This window comes from Xyrauchen texanus, chromosome 8 (assembly GCF_025860055.1).
Source record: "Xyrauchen texanus isolate HMW12.3.18 chromosome 8, RBS_HiC_50CHRs, whole genome shotgun sequence".
Classification (NCBI taxonomy): Eukaryota; Metazoa; Chordata; class Actinopteri; order Cypriniformes; family Catostomidae; genus Xyrauchen; species Xyrauchen texanus.
The window spans coordinates 5,489,913-5,509,926 of record NC_068283.1 but is presented as its reverse complement, the minus strand read 5'-3'; the positions used below and the strand labels follow the sequence as shown (position 1 = coordinate 5,509,926).

At 37.4% G+C, this 20,014-nt stretch overlaps 1 protein-coding gene across 1 annotated transcript in view; it reads right to left on the bottom strand.

Moving 5' to 3' along the window:
* LOC127647546 (putative short-chain dehydrogenase/reductase family 42E member 2) overlaps window positions 1-15,119 on the bottom strand; it is a 38,726-nt gene extending 23,607 nt beyond the window's left edge. Inside the window, exons 1-6 of the mRNA XM_052131840.1 lie at window positions 15,040-15,119; window positions 10,765-11,149; window positions 8,649-8,744; window positions 6,599-6,656; window positions 4,981-5,099; window positions 2,450-2,525 (exon numbers count right to left, since the gene is read on the bottom strand). Coding sequence (XP_051987800.1) covers window positions 2,450-2,525; window positions 4,981-5,099; window positions 6,599-6,656; window positions 8,649-8,744; window positions 10,765-11,145 — 730 coding nt within the window. The 5' untranslated portion in view covers window positions 11,146-11,149; window positions 15,040-15,119. The remainder of the gene's footprint in view (window positions 1-2,449; window positions 2,526-4,980; window positions 5,100-6,598; window positions 6,657-8,648; window positions 8,745-10,764; window positions 11,150-15,039) is intronic.
* Between the last annotated feature and the right edge of the window lie 4,895 nt (window positions 15,120-20,014).

The window sequence follows — 20,014 nt, the reverse complement described above, 5'->3', positions numbered from 1 at the left end:
AGAAAGTTAAGTGGAAGGGAAAAGTGTGGAAGAAAAAGGTGCACAAGCAGCAGGGATGACCGTAGCCTGGAGAGGATTGTCAGGAAAAGGCCATTCAAATGTGTGGGGAAGCTTCACAAGGAGTGGACTGAGGCTGGAGTTACTGCATCAAGAGCCACCACACACAGACGGGTCCTGGACATGGGCTTCAAATGTCAAACGTCTTACCTGGGCTAAAGAAAAAAAGAACTGGTCTGTTGCTCAGTGGTCCAAAGTCCTCTTTTCTGATGAGAGCAAATTTTACATCTCATTTGGAAACCAAGGTCCCAGAGTCTGGAGGAAGAATGGAGAGGCACACAATCCAAGATGCTTGAAGTCCAGTGTGAAGTTTCCACAGTCTGTGTTGGTTTGGGGAGCCATGTCATCGGCTGGTGTTGGTCCACTGTGCTTTATTAAGTCCAGAGTCAACGCAGCCGTCTACCGGGACATTTTAGAGCACTTCATGCTTCCTTCAGCAGACAAGCTTTATGGAGATGCTGACTTCATTTTCCAGCAGGACTTGGCACCTGCCCACACTGCCAAAAGTACCAAAACCTGGTTCAATGACCATGGTATTACTGTGCTTGATTGGCCAGCAAACTCGCTTGATCTGAACCCCATAGAGAATCTATGGGGCATTGCTAAGAGAAAGATGAGAGACATGAGACTAAACAATGCAGAAGAGCTGAAGGCCGCTATTGAAGCATCTTGGTCTTCCATAACACCTCAGCAGTGCCACAGGCTGATAGCATCCATGCCATGCCGCATTGAGGCAGTAATTAATGCAAAAGGGGCCCAAACCAAGTACTGAGTACATATGCATGATTATACTTTTCAGAGGGCCGACATTTCTGTATTTAAAATCCTTTTTTTTTATTGATTTCATAATATATTCTAATTTTCTGAGATTCTGAATTTGGGGTTTTCATAAGCTGTAAGCCATAATCATCAAAATTATATCAAATAAAGGCTTGAAATATCTTACTTTGCTTGTAATGAGTCTATATAATATATTAGTTTCACCTTTTAAGTTGAATTACTGAAATTAATGAACTTTTGCACGATATTCTAATTTTTCGAGTTTCACCTGTATCTGTTTTATATTCTGGTTTTAAATTTTATAGTCTGTACATGTATGTATTGTGATGTTTTATGTGGGGTATATGTAATGTATGTTATTTTATTTGTTTACCTGCCCAGGGACAGCAGATGTAAACTAGCTATTAGCTAATTCTGGTGCAATTACTTTTAATTGTGCATTGTCCCTGTAAAAATAAACAATAAATGAAATGAAATCTGAGCTATCCATAGTACTCTCATTGTCTATACTCTTACTGTATGTCGAACACACTCTCATGACAAAGTTTCTCTTGGGCGATTTTTATGTCTGCACACTTAAAACCTCACCTTTTGTCCATATTTGAAATGTTACTCTAATTTCGTATTCAACTTTTAGGCTAAATTTTAAACAGCATCTCTCGATGACGCGTTACATCAGCTTTGACATGTTGGAGCTGGCATGCCTTATGTCTGATTGTGACGTGTAAATGTTTGGATGTATATTTTGGAATGAGATGTGACTACCTTGAGCAATTCAAACCTTCAGTTCCACTATGTTCCTCACATAGAGCTATACTTATTATCGGCCGGGCTAATAACAACAAATATATGGGGCGGCTGTGGTTCAGTTGGTAGAGTGGGTCGGTCACTAATGTGGTTCGAATCCTGGCCCACACGACTCCACATGCTGAAGTGTCCTTGGGCAAGACACTGAACCCCAAGTTGCTCCCAATGGCAGGCTAGCACCTTACATAGCAGCTCTGCCACCATTGGTGTGTGAATGGGTGAATGAGACGCAGTGTAAAGTGCTTTGAATACCGTTAAGGCTTAAATAGGCGCTATATAAGTGCAGACCATTTACCACTTACCAAATATTGGCAGATAAATTGGCCTGGCCCTTATATCTGTCTATTTAAGAAATTAGTAATTGTTCACCAAACAAACAAGTAAAATAAAAATTGAAATGCTCTCAGACTAATTGAAATAGTATTATTTGCTGACAGAAGAACACAGACACAAGTGTTTGTCACTATGTGTTCTGTGTGGAGGTGAACAATTATTAGCACAGAGCACACCCACTCTCTCTCTCTCCCTCTCTCAAACACACACACACACAGTGCTTGGCTTTATTGTTAAGGTTGGGTCTAAATTTAAAATGGTGTCAGTAGGTCTGCTTAGGTTGAGTTGCAGGCTGTGGTCATTACCATAGTAGCCGTTACCTAAGTACTGCAGCAACACTGGACACATTCATGCATTTAATCACACATGATATATGTATGTTATATGATAATATTTGCACTTGTACAAAATTGTACGCTTGTACGCAATAACAGGATTGACTTCAGTGATCAGCAAGTTTCCATTTCCTTACCTTTCATTGATCGTCCGTTGGCAGCGAGCACCATGCGGTCGGCAATAGCTTTAGTCCTGGAGTAATGGTCTATGTGCTGGGACAAAACAAAATAATGATTCTTTCAATAAACAAAAAGACCTGACAATCATCTGAAAACTTTACGAAAGTTAGATTCCGTTATTGGATATCAATTCTTAAAATTTGTGCACAGACAATATAGTATGTCCAAAAAATACAAAACAATAACATTCAAAAACGCATTGAAGCTTTTAATTATGCCTTGTACGTAAATAAAGAATTGTCCTACTATCGGAGCAATTAACCTTTTAAGTACTACCTAAATGCAAAGCGTGTTTTCAAATTTTTTTATGTTAAAAACTGAAAGAATGCAATAGAATGGAACAAAGATCCGGATCTTTAGATGCATTTTTAAACTGTTTTTAACTTGACACGTCATCCTAAATACGACTGATGCAACACTCTAGAGCATGTTTTACATAGACCAACAATTAAAAAAAGCACAGACAGAATACAAGAGAACGTTCTGTGTGAATGGAGTCTACCTCTGATAGATTGACTAAGTGGATTGTAAAATGGATAGCTGTGAACTCTATGCCAATGATATGGAAATACAACAAACAATATTGACTTCTAAAGCCTCTTTTTGCTTTTTGAATTGCCTTTTCAACACTTTAATTTTCTGAAAAATGTATGTCATTGTCTTTGAATTTCAATGTAATTTTTTTAAAGCAAATGTTTAAATATGCAATTAATTGTGATTTTTTTTAATCTGTAATGTTGTATGATTCATCAAATGCTATGTATTCATGTATGAAGGTTGACAAAAGCTGGTGACTTGTGTAGCCCTCACGCGAGCGAGGTGTCGGGTGAACTAACTTGAATCCATTAACCTTCCTTAACTGCAATCTGTGGTTCTACAGCACAGTGAACTGGAGCACAAAGGAGAAAAGGTTTAGTTTTCTCCAGCAAGACACATTAATCCTTAGTGAAAGTCATTCACATCTGATGCCTATGATCAAAACACTCAGTATTGTAACAGAGATCAGATTTTTGATGATTAAAGCTGATGTGTACATGTAAAGATGGGGTCGTAAGACGTGAAGATTTTAAGATCTAAGAGCAGCTGTATTTGAAATATAAACAAAACACAAGAAACTAAAAAGCTAAATAACAAGAAATGAGAACACTCAGCCATACAAGGAAAAGAACCAACAAGGTTCACAAGACAGATAGAAAGCAATCAGGGAAGGAACCAGGAATAGAGACAACACAAGAACCCTAAAACTATATTTTGAATAAAAGTGTAACATAACCTAGTGCCCCTTACTTGCCGCTAGAGAAGTCCCATATATGTTATGGACCCCCCCCCCCCCAAACAAAGGCAAATTTAAAGAGGGGGAGGGCAGGCAAGGTGTAGGCTCTAGGACCTGTAGTGGGAGACCACCGGGGGATCTGGAGGCGGCAGATGGCCAGGGGACTCCGGCAAGAGTGAGATAACTGGGAACTCTGGTGAGGGCAAGGCGACTGGGGAAGATAAAGCAACTCTAGCTAGGATAAGGCAACTAGGGACTCTGGTGAGGATAAGGCAACTAGGAACTCAGGTGAGGATAAGGCAACTCTAGCTAGGATAAGACAACTAGGGACTCAGGCAAGGATAAGGCAAGTCTAGCTAGGATAAGGCAACTAGGGACACAGGCGAGAATAAGGCAACTCTAACTAGGGTAAGGCAACTAGGGAGTCAGGCGAGGATAAGGCAACTCTAGCTAGGATAAGGCAACTAGGGACTCAGGCGAGGATAAGGCAACTCTAACTAGGGTAAGGCAACTAGGGAGTCAGGCGAGGATAAGGCAAGTCTAGCTAGGATAAGGCAACTAGGGACTCAGGCGAGGATAAGGCAAGTCTAGCTAGGATAAGGCAACTAGGGACTCAGGCGAGGATAAGGCAACTCTAGCTAGGATAAGGCAACTAGGGACTCAGGCGAGGATAAGGCAACTGGGGACCCAGGCAAGGGCAAGGCAACTGGTGACTCAGGTTTACAACAGAGCAGGGATCGGAGGGACCTCTGTCACAACTACCTCCAGGACTACCAGAGCAAGGAACTGAGGGGCCTCTGTGGAAGATAGCAGAGGGGCCTCAATGGCCAAAGGCAAGGCAACTGGGAAAATAGGGTTCTATTTTGTTACTGGTGTTTTTGACAATCATAAGAAGACACACTGCTGCTCTACTGTTAGGTGACAGTCTCAACGCTATCTTTGGAGGGCTTGTTTTGGAAAGAGGGGGCAGGTCTAATTCGAATGGCTTAGTCTCGTGGAAGTTCCAGAATGGCTCAAATTGTTAACAGCGCCTTTAACTGTGCTCAACACATAACAGCAGACTAAAAATTGGGCAGGAATAAATAGGCTTAATGCAGAATGAGTCCTATGTGAATGCATCTTAATAAAAATCGTTTGATGTACCAAAATCTGAATGTACAATGCTTCAGAGATAGGCTGAATGCAAAATCAAAACATACTCAATGTGCATCTCACCATGTCCAGTGGCACACAGGGAACTGAATCTTCATCTCCGTCCTCAATGGGCCGGCCTGCAAATGCCACATTCACTGTGCTGGTATAGATCAGTCTGGAGATACCTTGCTCTGTACAGACTAAAACACACAAACCAAAAGCTTACTGGTCTAAACTCAGACACATGGACTCTGATCCAAAACCTACCGAGCTGCCTTGCTGCATATTGCTTACATGAACAGCTACCCTTTTAAGCCCAAAGTATACTTAAGTATAATAATTTGCACTAGCTAGTGGGTCCACAAGGTGAACAATGACTGATGGGCTGTTGCTTTCACAAAGAAGTGCAAGAAGACAATGTCAATGCAAGCGAACAACAGTGAGCCAAAGGCGGGACAAAGTGAGACAAGGGTGGAAACAACAAAAATTGATGTGCATACATCAAGAACACTTGTGTGTGGAGATCATGAGATACCTGCATTTGTATAACTCAAGTCTTAAAGACTATAAAGGCATCTTTATGGGAGCCTGGTAGCTCAGTGGTAAAGATGCAGAGAAATAGTACTGAATCTAATGGTTGTCATAGTGTTTATGCGTAAAATGCCTGTGTATGTGTGCACAGTCAAATGGAGTATATTTTGAAAGGCTGGAGCATTCCACTGTACGCACACGCCAAGCTTTTGCGCCAAAACCAAAGTATGTTGTGGGCTTAAGACAGCATCATAAATGACTAATTTGTAACACTCTACCGCAACTGAATCATACAAATAGCACTCCTCATATGAAGCGCAAGGGAGATTCGACTCCCTCCCAATTGATTCCAATAGAGTTTTCCATTAACATGTTGCTAAGCTAATGACATGCTATAATTTCATGCGCAGAGGTCTAAGGGAGTGTATGAATCTATGAATGCCAGAGAATGCTGACGCATGAATCCTCCTCTCATTTCATTAGTAAACTGACCAATAAAAATGTATATTTAAATGATGCAATGTCCTCTGCTTCTGTCCAAAATGGGGTGAATAATGAAAGATGGAAGCAAAAATTATATTTGCCTCCTTCCAAATGTATAACCAATCCTTTTTAGAGGTAACCATTCAAACCAATCAATCGAATATCTATGAAAAAAACGTTATTGGATGATCTAACATATCTAACATCATATATAAATTCAATTAAATGAAGCAGTGCAGCATTGAGTTCCTCTACACATACTGTAATATGTAAGTAGATGTTACTATACATGGAATGGTGCCCTCCATTCATTTATAAATATTTGATCATAGTCTGTAGATGGCACTGCGTGATAGTTTCCATTAATTTACTGAATTGAGAAGTGTTGGGTTGGTGATCAAAAAGATTGTTACACATCAGTAGTAACAAATATTTATTTTAAGGTATCAGGGAGAGGAGATCACCAACCCACTGCAATCTTTAATTATTTTGATATTTCAATGCTGATTTACATATTTACATCCCCAGAAATTTTCCTCACAGACTGCAACTGCCAGTATGAGATACTTCACACACTACTCTTGAATAACCAGCCTGATAATAATGGTAAGTTAGTATATTATTATTATTAGATTATTATTAGGTAAAAATACTTTGCTTTAAAATACAAATGGTGACAGCTCACCGTTTATGACATTGTTTGTGCCGCCAACATTGACCGATTCAATCTGCCTCCTCCTTAGCTGTAGAAAAACAAAATACATGATCAGCATTACATTGTTTTCACTTCAATAGGTAATGACAGCAATCAAGCATGTGCAGAAGGGGTTTAAGGTCTTGAGCCCCTGTCCATGTAAAAATATATATATTTGTTTTACACTTAATAATAGTATGTAGGGGTGTAAAATGCATCAATATTATGTTCAAACTTCGATGCATAGATTACAGAATTGAATAATCAAACATGACATAGATTTCTATAATTGTATCAACTGAATTTGCTGATTTGGATTAAAACATCCCACAAATACTTACCAGTATAAAATGTTCAATCTTTCTATTTTATTTGTATTTATTTCTTTATTAATAAAATTGGAGTGGTGTGAATCTTAACTAAAGAAGTTTACAGACGTTTAAATAAATTTATTAAAAGTAAAATAGTAATTAAAATAATGTTGTAAATGCAATTATTTATTTTCGTTTTGTAAGATCTGTATTTAATTCAGAGAATAATGCCTTCATATTGCTGACGTGTTACACTTTTATCGCAGTATTTTCTGCTTATTTATTTATTAAAACTTTTTATATGAAATGAAAAGAAGAAAAAACAGAGTGATAACTGGACACAAATGCTGCTATGGTGCAAACACAGAGCAGGTTTCTTTCCAACAGAATTATGGTGCGAGAGAGTAGCAGAATATCTCATTTGGCCGTCGTAACAGCAGTCACACTATACGGCTGCGATGCTAAATTTATGACACTGCCCAAATTACGTCAGAGTCTGAAGATCATCACAAAGGCTATTAATCGGCCATCTGTGAACATGTCACACTGAACGTTGCAAGATTGCCGATTTTGCTCTGCGACGAGAGAAATTTTTTAGGATTCCCTAAATTTGTCTCAGACGACAGAATCGTGGCCAAAATCGTACAGTGTGCACCTGCCTTAAGTGAGCAGTAGAGCTGTGGCCCCGAATGAACCCCACCTGATCTATAAGTATAAGAGATGTCATAACTTTACTTTTACTATAGCCAGAATTTTGGGCAAGATTGTACTCACCCAGTCTGACAGAGATTGTACACCCCCTCAAGCAATCCACCCCAACCCCTCACAAACCACCACCCCCAAGTCAACTGATCATTTTGAAGCGACTACCCCTCAAAAAGGTTTAGAGCTCCTGCCCCTCAAAATGTCTGTTAGTGCGTTTGTTTCCATACACGATCAGCAGAATGTGTTGTGCATATGGATGATACATCAGAAAGATTTGTTCATGGTGGATTGTGTAATTTGGTCAAATGTGGTGTGAAGTTGATGTTGTGTGGTAATGACATTTATCACTTTCTTAACTTAAAATGTCTAAAAATAACAAGAAAAGTATTGTTTCTAAGTTAAAGCAAGTTAAAATGCTCAATACTAATGGGTAGTAATGACACTAGTAATGACTGGCCTGCCCTAATACAGTACAGCACATTATTGTATGACATTTACATTTATTTATTCATTACATTTATTAAAGCGTGGAATTCACAACAAGCCTAAACTTGAACAATTCTGACATATGAAACCTTTCCATTTTTATGAACAATTATAAGAAAAAGCCCTTTAAAGCTATAATACAATAAATCCTATAAAGCTGGACTGATTTTTTGATGTTCCCCCTTATTGAATAATCACCCACAAGACTAATTGAGATCTGGACATGCATACTACAGTATACCAAGTAAATATGAATTGAGTGATACAGCCTGTTTTACAAACCCTAAACACAATTTAAAGAGAAATCAAGTTTTAATGAACAGATTTAATGAATTATATGGCAATGATATTATAATAAATATGACTGAAATAAGTCAATGGTACTATGATCAGTAGAATTTTATTAATTTATGCTATAAGCCAATATGCTATACATGTTCATTTATCATTTTCATTACATGTTTTAAAAGATTCTAGAACAAGAGTTCTCATATTATGCATTTTATGAGGCTGCAAGGAAACATAACTGTCTCTGTTACCTGTTCAGGACCGGACATCCCATATGAAGCAGTGTGAAATATGACGTCCACACCTGCACAGATCTTACACAAGGCATCATAATCCCGGATGTCACTCTGTAATACACAAGCGTATACAGAATCATAACAATGTCTGTTCAATCACATTGATGTGTATAAAATAGAAATATAATCAAATTAATATTAAAGAAAAAAATCCATGCAAAGGTTATATTATGTATTATCTCATATACAAATACAGTTTATTTACTGTATGTATATGTATGTTTATATACACGTTTCCTCTTAATCAACATTATTAAAATCCATACATGTAATTTTGTTTGAGTTTTTTGGTCTAGAACTACCAAACTTCACATTATTCCTGACTGGTGTTCCTGTTTTTTGATAATCGGTCCAGCTACTGTAACTCTCGTCTCTTCTGCTCTCTATTCATGATGGTTTTCCATCCTCCTGCTGCATATCACAGATTTCTGACATCTAGGACAAAACATTTCCCATATTTTAACCTGCTATTTCTTTTGAAAATAGCAAGATTTCCACTTTCTTTCTTTTTTCTTCTTCTTTGGAACAATCAACGTCAACTCCATCACACCCATTGTGAAAACCTTTTGTACCAGTATGCACCATTATCCGACTTATGCATTTAATGTCCATATGGAAAGAATGTCTTTTTGTTTTTTGGTCAACACTGTAAGCTGTCAGCCCCGTCAGATTTTCTTTAACAGATGAAGCTTAAAGTAACTCTGAAACCATCTTGTATTTTCCATTTATTTTTAATCAAATAGTACAATTTGATTGGTTCATATTTAGGGTATAATAAATATTCGTCAAGACAGTATGAATGATTTTGGTAGCTGACGGTGTTGACAAAAATTTAGTGAAAGGCAAGGGAAAACACTCATTATGAGAACATGAAAGAAGCAGTATTTCTATCGGGAAGACACGCAGGCTTGAGTGAAGTTTAAGATGCCATTTATTTGATAAATGTAAAACAGGAAGTAATGTCTCTCTCTTTGGCGTAGGCCCCGTCCGGCGGTCCGAGGGAGTTGTACCCGGAACTTTCATGTCCTGCCGGAGATAGGAGGCAGGGGCGAGGAGCCTACCCCCGTGCGGGACAGGGCTCAACTGGTGGTGGTGGGGTGGTGGAGGTTGTCGTGTTAGCACACTGAAACATTGTGAGCAGACTTATAAAGCAATGGCTTACATGCGATTGGCTAGGAATTACCCAGCTAATGATGTGATGATGTACAGCTGCTAGTCTTCCCGCTAGAACTATGCTGCGCTTCCATGTTTCGCCAAAACAATTGAAATACCTCTGGACATTTAGACCATATTTTCCTAAAAAATTCCTTGGTATCTCTTCTGTAGCCCGTATTGTTCAGTGTGTTTGTTCTAAATGTTTGTCACCCATTTTCAAACCTAATGTGCCTAATTCTATTCTGTTTTGGTCTCAGTAGGGTAAGGTTTAGGGTTTGGGTCACAAGTAAATTAATGTAATTACTACTCAAATGCTTCCAGAAATTGGACGTGCTTTGCCTTTCACATTACACCCATTCAAAGGAGTAAGTTCTTTCACTTGTGCAGTACGTCCCAACAGTAGTTCCAGCTTCGGCCACTGCTAGGGTCAGTTTGGAAATTTGGAAAGCATACACCCGTTAGAAGACAAAACATTCAACCTCCAGTCGCCAGTTTTCCATGAGATCAGTCTGGTTTTCTCCTAGTGTGCAAGAATCAATGATCACTTTCATGTAGCCATAGTCTCAAAAGACATAAAAAGAGTAGCTAATCCTTATGATTTGTTCATAAATATCTGGTGTCTATGCACACATATCGAAAATGCTTTACATAAGATCAACAGATCACCAAAACAATGCTTTCTCACGTTCAGTTTCACCTGGCTGTTGACCTAACGGTCTCTCAGTTACATCCGAGCACGTCAGCATTGAGTCATAAAAACTTGCTCTGAAACTTGAGGCTGTTGTCCTGCTTCACCTTGTGTACTCTGCACCTGCCTCGCCTCCAGCTTCTGTTACACCTGACTGCCCAGCAGCCCCTCAACAACCCGACGCCCCTCAACCCACTTCAGCCTCTGCACTCTCCAATTTCACTTTACCTGATGGAAGACCGCTCCATCTGGGATATCCCAAGGTGGCTTGTGGAGATCCAGCAGTATAACCGAGACGCCTTGGCTGGCCAGAGCTCGACCCAGCCTGAATCCGAAGTATCCAGCCCCTCCAGTGACCAGTACCCTCCCTGACCCACTCCGACCCCGCTCGGAGCCCTCCAGTCTGGCGGCGACCGCGCAGTTGAGACTGTTGCACAAGGCGCCGACCGCACCGTTGGCTCTGTATCTCATCGGGGCACCAGTGGTGTGGGTTTGCCGGTGGCAGCCAGTGGCCGAGTCTAGCAGGCACGCACAGGGCAACTGCTCCACCTGACACATGGACCTGTTCTCCTTCATAATGCACACTGGGTTCAGATGCGTCCACTGCATCAGTCTGAGGAAGATCAGAGACAGTGAGACTAATGAATGAGCGGCCGCTGTGAAACCGATCTGCCTATGAGTGAGTGAATGAATGCATAATTCACCTCTCCATGTAAAGAAGCTGATGCCAAACTTTTCCTTACACAATGGTCAGGCACTGCGAAAGCGGCACCGAAAACTGCTCACTGATTCTTGAGACATGAGATTTTTACAATACCATCATTTTCAGTAACACTTTACATGAATATTCTCTTTGTTAAGGGTTAATAAAGGTATTTGTTAATGATTAATAAGTCATTTACAAATGCATTATAAATAATTTATAAGCATGTATAGAAACATATGTAAAATGTATGTAATGAATGCCCTAATTCATTACTTTTGTCACAATGTAGCAAAACTAGACTATTATAGTGAGATTAAAAAGAGGGATTATGTCATTTCACTTCAGTCATTTTGTGTTTGTATAAATGAATGTATTAATGAGTTATTAGTTAATTAAGTCCTCTGTAAAAACACTTCTCATGTCTTCATTCACAGCATTTATCATACAGTAAAGCCTGATAGCCATCAAACCTTATTAAACATGTATGTATTGTACAGGTATCTAATGTTGAGGAACCCTAATAAATGCTTCAGAGGTGTCCACTTTAAGGTATGAAGTTTCATATGTTACTAATGTTAATTAAGTGTTATTAAGCATTTATAACATGTGAGGTAAAGAAATCATCAGGTGTTGCATGAAAGTCCCACTTTTATTTGTTGTGAAAACCGCATATTAATGATTTATAATGCATTTGTTAATGACTTGTAAGTCATTAATGAACCCCTTTATAAACCTGTAACAAAGAGAACATTACATTTAACACACATTTACCATTTTAAACCATAAGTTAATACTTCAATAGATTTAATAGATTCAATATATATTAACCTTAAGATAATCATGTGTCCAAATGTCTCTTTTAAAGAAACGTTTGTACTATATCCTGAAGAAAATGCATCTCTTTTTTAAATTCACCTCTTGTAGGTTTGCACAGCTCTACAGTCTCTCCTCTTGTGACAAAACTGAACTGTAGCACAACTAAACTGAACATCTTTAGCAGATATCCAAGAGAATTCCTTCATACACAAACTCATGCCTGTTTGTTCAAGTACTCAGGAATCAGTGTGGTGTTTTGGCCACGGCATTCATAAGAGTAAGAACAGGAATATGCTCATATAATTCCCAAAAGGACTATTGTGATTTTAAAACTCCTTCATGGAGTGTGATTTCCACAATCTCACCAGTAGCAAGCAAGACACTGATAGAAACACGATATCTAATAGGACTCGACGAATCAGATAAGAATCAATGAATCCTATTGGAATTTCAGTTTATCTTGTGGGATATTATTTGATCATGTTTGGATCCTTTAAGATTCAATAGGTATAGTTTGGCTAGGGAAGCATCAGCATGAAACATCTGATTAGAGTTCTGCATTATTTTCTGTATATCATGTTGGGCTGAAGATGGTTTATCTGATCTACTGTTCGTACTGGAAGTCCTCCTCACTTTCATTCTCTAAATAACTTTGAGTTTATTGAGAGTTTTACATCTCTAACCTTATGAAGCTAAGATCGTAACTTTTCAGTTTCATGATCACTGTATTGCATTTTAGTCTCTCTCTCTCTCTCTCTCTCTCTCTCTCTCTCTCTCTCTCTCTGTCTCTGTCTCTCTCTTTTATTATTTGAATCTGGTAATCAGTCTATGAGGATGCTATGTTCTTATGTGGATGCAGAGATGTATCTGTAAAATGTATGTCTCAAATTTCCAGCCACAAATTCTCAAAGAAAATATTACAAAATGAACTTTAGGGGGAAGAAAATAAGCAACAAGGGTTTGATTTCCACATAAAATAATACATAGCTTGAATACACATTGCTGTAGTACTGAATATATATAAATATATATATATATACACACCAATCAGCCACAACATTAAAACCACCTGCCTAATATTGTGTAGGTCCTCCTTGTGCCGCCAAAAACAGCACCAACCACATAAATATATATATATATATATATATATATATATATATATATATATATATATATATATATATATGACTGAAAATCTCAACCTCGAGCATTGTACTCCTTCAAAAAGGCTATGGATTATGTTTGATGTAATGAAAAAGTTAGCTAAATTTGTATCCAGAATTACAGAGTTTCAATATTAAAGTACACATAAACATAAAAGTAATAAGATTTACCTTAAAATGACAAAGACATTTTTAAATTGTTAGTATAGACATAAACCTTTATATAATGAGCTACATATTTAATTACAGATAATTCATTTATTAGTTATTTTCTGTAAAATTAGGACTTTTTTTTATAGTGTATTTATATGAAGATCTGAATTTATATAGTCAGAAGTTTACATACACCTTAGTCAAATACATTTAAACTCAGTTTTTCACAATTCCTGGTATTTAATTATAGAAAACATTCCCTGTCTTTGGTCGGTTAGGATCACTAATTTATTTTAAGAATGTGAAATGTCAGAATAATAGAAGATAATTATTTATTTCAGATTTTATTTCTTTCATCACATTCCCAGTGGGTCAGAAGTTTACATACACTTTGTTAGTGTTTGGTATCATTGCCTTTAATTTGTTTAACTTTGTTTGCCTTCCACAAGCTTTTCACAATAAGTTGCTGGAAATTTTGTCACATTCCTCCAGACAGAACTGGTGTAAAAGAGTATCCACATAATTTTTCTTCCTCATGATGCCACCTATTTTGTGAAGTGCACCAGTCCCTCCTGCAGCAAAGCACCCAAAAATAATGATGGTAACTTTGGCCAAAAAGTTACATTTTTGTTTCATCAGACCAGAGGACATTTCCCCATGTGCACTTGCAAACTGTAATCTGGCTTTTTTATGGCTGTTTTGGAGCAGTGGCTTCTTCCTTGCTGAGTAGCCTTTCAGGTTATGTCGATATAGGACTCATTTTACTGTGGATATAGATACTTGTCTACCTGTGTCCTCCAGCATCTTCACAAGGTCCTTTGCTGTTGTTCTGGGATTGATTTGCACTTTTCCCACCAAACTAAATTCATCTCTAAGAGACAGAATGTGTCTCCTACCTGAGCAGTATGATGGCTGCGTGCTCCCATGCTGTTTACACTTGTGTAATATTGTTTGTACAGATGAACGTGGCACCTTCAGGCATTTGGAAATTGCTCCCAAGGATGAACCAGACTTGAGGAGGTCCACAATTATTTTTTCTGATGGCTGATTTCTTTTGATTTTCCAATGATTTCAAGCAAAGTGGCACTGAGTGTGAATTTAGGTCTTAAAATACATCCTCATGTACATGTCTAACTGACTCCAATTAGCCTTTCAGAAGCTAATTGGCTAAATATCTAAAAGCTTGACATAATTTTCTGGAATTTTCCAAGCTGCATAAAGGCACAGTTAACTTAGTGTATGTAAACTTTTGACCCACTTTAATTGTGATATAGTCAAATAAAAGTGAAACAATCTCTCTGTAAACAATTGTTGGAAAAATTACTTGTGTCATGCACAAAGTATATGACCTAAACGACTTGCAAAACTATAGTTTGCAAATATGAAACCTGTTGAGTGGTTAAACCATTTTTTAATGACTTCAACTGTGTGTGTGTGTGTATATATATATATATATATATATATATATATATATATATATATATATATATATATATATATATATATATATACAGCAAATAGGCTGCATACATTTTGCATGCACTTAGTCAGAATGTGACACAAAATATAGCATTACAATTGAATTCCCTGTTCTTTCGATACATCTTCATGTTGCCTACAAATTAATTGATCAACTTTAAATACAGAGATCAAAAGGACTTTTACCTGATAGTCAATTGTGAGTTCTGTCAGCCGTGTGTACAGCGCGTCATCCCGCTCGTGTGTCTGATATCTGCACCTGTCCATCACCTGCGCTTCACCTCAGCGCGCTGCCGTAAAACACCGAGTAGACGCGAAGAACATCACGACAGCCAATGAGCGCTCGCGTTTCATGCCGTTTGGTTGAGCTGTACTTTAATCATCTTTAATCTATCAATCATAACATACATAATACTACTGCAGTATTTATAGAAATGTATATATTTCAGTTTAATTATTTTCATATGATTTCTTTTCCCTCAATTTTTATTTTAAAATCTGTTTTTGATAGAATAATGTCACTACATTTACACATTGAATCATTCATTCTTTTGTCAAATACTGAAATGACTCTTCAGGCTATGTATGTATCTAGTGTAACATGAGAATTGAACACATGACCTTGGTGTTGCTAATTTTCTTGCCTCATTAGGTTCGTTTTACAATATATATATATATATATATATATATATATATATATATATATATATATATATATATATATATATGGTTTTTTTCAGTATAAAAACATACAGTTCGTTGAACATAAGTGAGGCATGTTGTCACAATTATAACCGTAACAGTGGGAACCTGATTTGAGAATAAAAACTTATCTCAGACCAAGGGGATTTTTTATATTTTTTAAGATGAATTAAATAAAAATGTAATATTGTAATCTTATAAAGTAATTCAATGTGTAAATGTAGTGACAATAGTTCATTAAAACAGCAGGAATAAACAACAATTTTAAATAGCTTTGGCCAAATGAAATTGCTATTAATCAATTATACGAAACAACACATAAACATGCAACAACTTGCACAACCTGACTTTTATGAAATATTCCCTTGTCCTGAGAACACAGTTCAACCTTTTTGTTCAAATCTACCTTGATTACATATTTGACCCTTGAATGTATGCCAGTGTGCTTCAATTGTGTTCGCTTGTTTACCCAACAGCTATTACAAAAAAATTATGATTTTGTTATTTTAGTTAGATGACAGATTTCACAAAAACATTTTCATTTAGGACAGTTGTGAATATGTGTGAAACCAACATACAAAACCCCTGCTTGAGAAAACAACACGCTAAATTCCTGATCTATAACACTTGTTAATAACACAATGAAAGTTCAAATAAAGTGTAACTCAATCCAGATATGATGTTTAACATTTCTACAAAATAAAAGATAACACTTCATTTTTGTTTGGTTGAAAAAAGGTCTTGATTTGACTGTTATGGGTGTAATTATGTGCACAGCGTTGGAGATCAGTGTCTATGTTTCCTCTGGATTCTTCCACTTTAAAATGGTTTCCCTATAGAAACAAAACACAAGTCATCAGAATGAGAAAAGAGCCCACAATAGCATCAAGCATTTCACACCAGCAAACCTCAATGCTTCTCAGTCTCTCCTGCTAGTCTCCTCATATCATCCCCATCAAATTTGGGAAGCCCTGGATCCTTTTGTTATGGACACACAACCATCAATGCATCCCATGCCTATGCAGAAATTGAGCTCGCAAAAACATTCTTCCAGCAATGCAACCGTTTTAAAGAAGTGTTGTGTCTTTCCCTTTCAGGTGCAGTTTTTTAGAAGGCAGTTGAGCTTTAAATAAAAAGGGTAAAGTCAGCATGCATGTACTGCACTGCAGGGATCTGACAGCATTTTTCTGACCAGAGCTTTATCAGTGCTGTCAGGAGCCTGATTAAATCGAACGCCCAATTTATGAGCCAGATACTTCGGAAACTCAATACCTGCTCTGTTCGAGAAAAAAAGGAGATACATTGATTTTAAAACATCCTTTTGCACATAAAATATATGTGCACTGCTCCGTATTAGATATGTTCCTTTTTGGGTGAATAACCCAGATAGATAGATATTGCACAACTATAGAAATGAACATTCTTAGTATTAATATCTATATGTATATATATATATATATATATATATATATATATATATATATATACATTAAAAGGGAGGATGCCACCAACCTAAATTGCCATGTTCCAATGTAAAAGACTGTGACACATTGGTTCTGAAAACCCTTGATACAGCACGAGTCACATAAATAACCCAACATTCAGTCGGCTATTTGAGGAGGATTTGACTGAGACAAATATAGAAACGGACAGGCTTTCTGAAGCTGGCGTAGATCAAATGAGTTGCTTTTTCTGATGCAAAATAAAGCAAAAGATAATCATACATGACATCAATAAAGGAAAATATATAAACCGTTGAATCATGCATCATAACATCACAGACGTGTATTAGGGTTGTTTTTTTTGTTACATCTATTTCATTTTAATTCATTATCTTCAATAAATCCAGTTGCTTTTGAAGTGCTTGACTTGACCTCATGGACCTGGATGAACCTTTATCTCATCAATGGCTGATCAAACTTTGCTTCAAACTTCTCTTCAGTGACCCATGAATAATTTAGACACCATGGACACAGGTCAAATACAGGTCACGTGAGAAAACGTCCCACGTGCACTGCTGTAATCTCACCTTCTGAAAATAATTAGCGGCAGTCTCCATTTCTTCAACTAGAGCAGTGATGTCATCACTCTCCACAACACCTGCAGGGAAAGACGAGGCAGAGGGTCATATTTTCCACTGCACACACTATTACATACACACAAACACACACATGAAAACACACACAAACACAAGACGTGCAATCACAAGTCTCACTGGACACCACATGCTGTACACATGCCAGAAAAAAGCAGCAAAACACTAGAAGTAAATTAACCAGCAGGACATTTTACAAACGTCAAACTAACAGAGCTCAAATCTGGATGGCAGAACTGTCTGTCTATTACCAAATAGGTATTCTGCCATTTTAAAGACAGACAATGATAAACAAAACTGAATGAAAGACTGAACAAATAAGATTTGATCTTTGAACAAAACCTTTGAAAGTGTAATCTAGCACTTTAATTCAAAACATTTTTATGTTATTCAATGTTGGATAAGGCTAGAACTGAATGATCCATCCATCCATCCATCCATCCATCCATCCATCCAACCATTAATCCACCCATTCATCCATCTGCTTTTCTATCAGTCCATCATCATCCATTAAGTCATCTATCCATCAATCAATCAATAAATTCAGCTATTCATCAATCCATTCATCCATTAATTCTTCTGTTTGACTATCAGTTCATCCATCCATTTGTCTATTGGTCCATCCATCGATCTGTTTGTCTATTGGTCCATCCATCCATTCATTCGTTCATCAATCCATCCATCTATCTGTTTGTCTATTGGTCCATCCATCCATCCATTTGTCTATAGGTCAATCTAATCATTCATCCATCCATTAATTCATATATCCATCCATCCATCCATTTTTCTATCAGTCCATCCAATCGTCCATCCATCTGTTTTTCTATAGGTCCATCCGTTTGTCTATAGGTCCATCCATCCATCAATTTTTCTATCAGTCCATCCAATCATCCATCCATCCATTAGGCCATCCATCCATCCACGCATCTGCTTGGCAATTTGTCTGTCCATTGGGTAGTAGTCCGCTGTAAAGTGCACGAGTCATGAAAGTCAATGAGACAGCCTACGATGTCATCCATATCACCTGTGCCACTGGCAGAGTCTTTGTCTTGCATGTGAATTGAAAAGAAACCCTGAGTGTCTGACTGACCATGTGTTGATCAGGCATACCGGTGGTGAGAAGATATACTCCATGAGTCAGAGATGATTCCTCACAATGTTCCTCCTCTAAAGCGCACCGTAGAGCAGCCGGAATATTACGACCCCTGACACACTCCATTCCCAGAATCCACCTGAAGACATTCAAACGTAAAGACAAATCTGAGGAGGTGGTTAGTACAAAGATTTGACACTAAACAATGATGTTGACCGTTTCATTTTATATTTAAAAAGGAAAAAGACAAAGGGGAAATGGCTAGTTTTCAAAGTCAGTGGTGCTCCACAATGTCTTCCTTTGTGTTCAGCAGAACAAAGACATTTTTACAGGTTTGTAAAGGACAGTCTTGATTTTACACACCTTGTCCCACGTCCCAACAGACTTACAGTCGGGACGCCTTGTGTCCGAATCTTAGCGTTAGCGATTAGAATTTTATGTCCACTCCAACCCATGTTCATGATGCCTAAACATTAATTTAGCATTCGCTTTTATCCAAAGCAACAGAACGCTACAAATTATACAATGTTATTAAAATAAAAATAATATATAATATACCAACTCCCAGTGTGCATATGGCCAAGTGATGTGGCTTGCGACCGATTTGAACATAGCTTTTATCAATCTGGAGTTATAGGCATCATTTTACAATTTCTATTGTCTTTTATGTAATGTTTTGCTTGAATTCTGTGCTTGAACTTTCTCTAAAATAAGATATTTTTTGGTCAAAACTGTCAAAGAGCATATATACATTCATTCAACAACAAAGTGAATGAAACTCTTGAAGATGTGGCGGTTAAAGCACGAGTCATTTGAACACTTTGCAGTGAAGCCGTGCAGCTGCTCTCTATTTTATTAAGAACGGGTACTGTATGTGTGCTGCACTCCCAGCAAAATCTATTAGAGTTATATTTAAGCCAGACTAAAGTAGATCACTCAAGACATCAGTAAAAGAGGAGCAGACAACTGTTGAAGAATGAGGATAAATTACATTCTATCAACACCTTCATTTCCTGTGTAAGAAAAATGAAAAATGTATCATTCCTAGAAAAAGCATTGGCAATGATTTATGAAAATTCAAGAGAGAGACAGAAAAAAGGCATTTGTGACAGCTGTTTACATATTCGTATCAATGATATGATTTGATTTGTGAGTGAAAAACTCATTTTGTTCTGTTTGTAATCTTCACAAGACTTCAAGGATAGGAAGTCAGGAGCACCTGTACACCTAGTTATTCATGTGATTATCTAATCAGCCAATCGTGTGGCAGC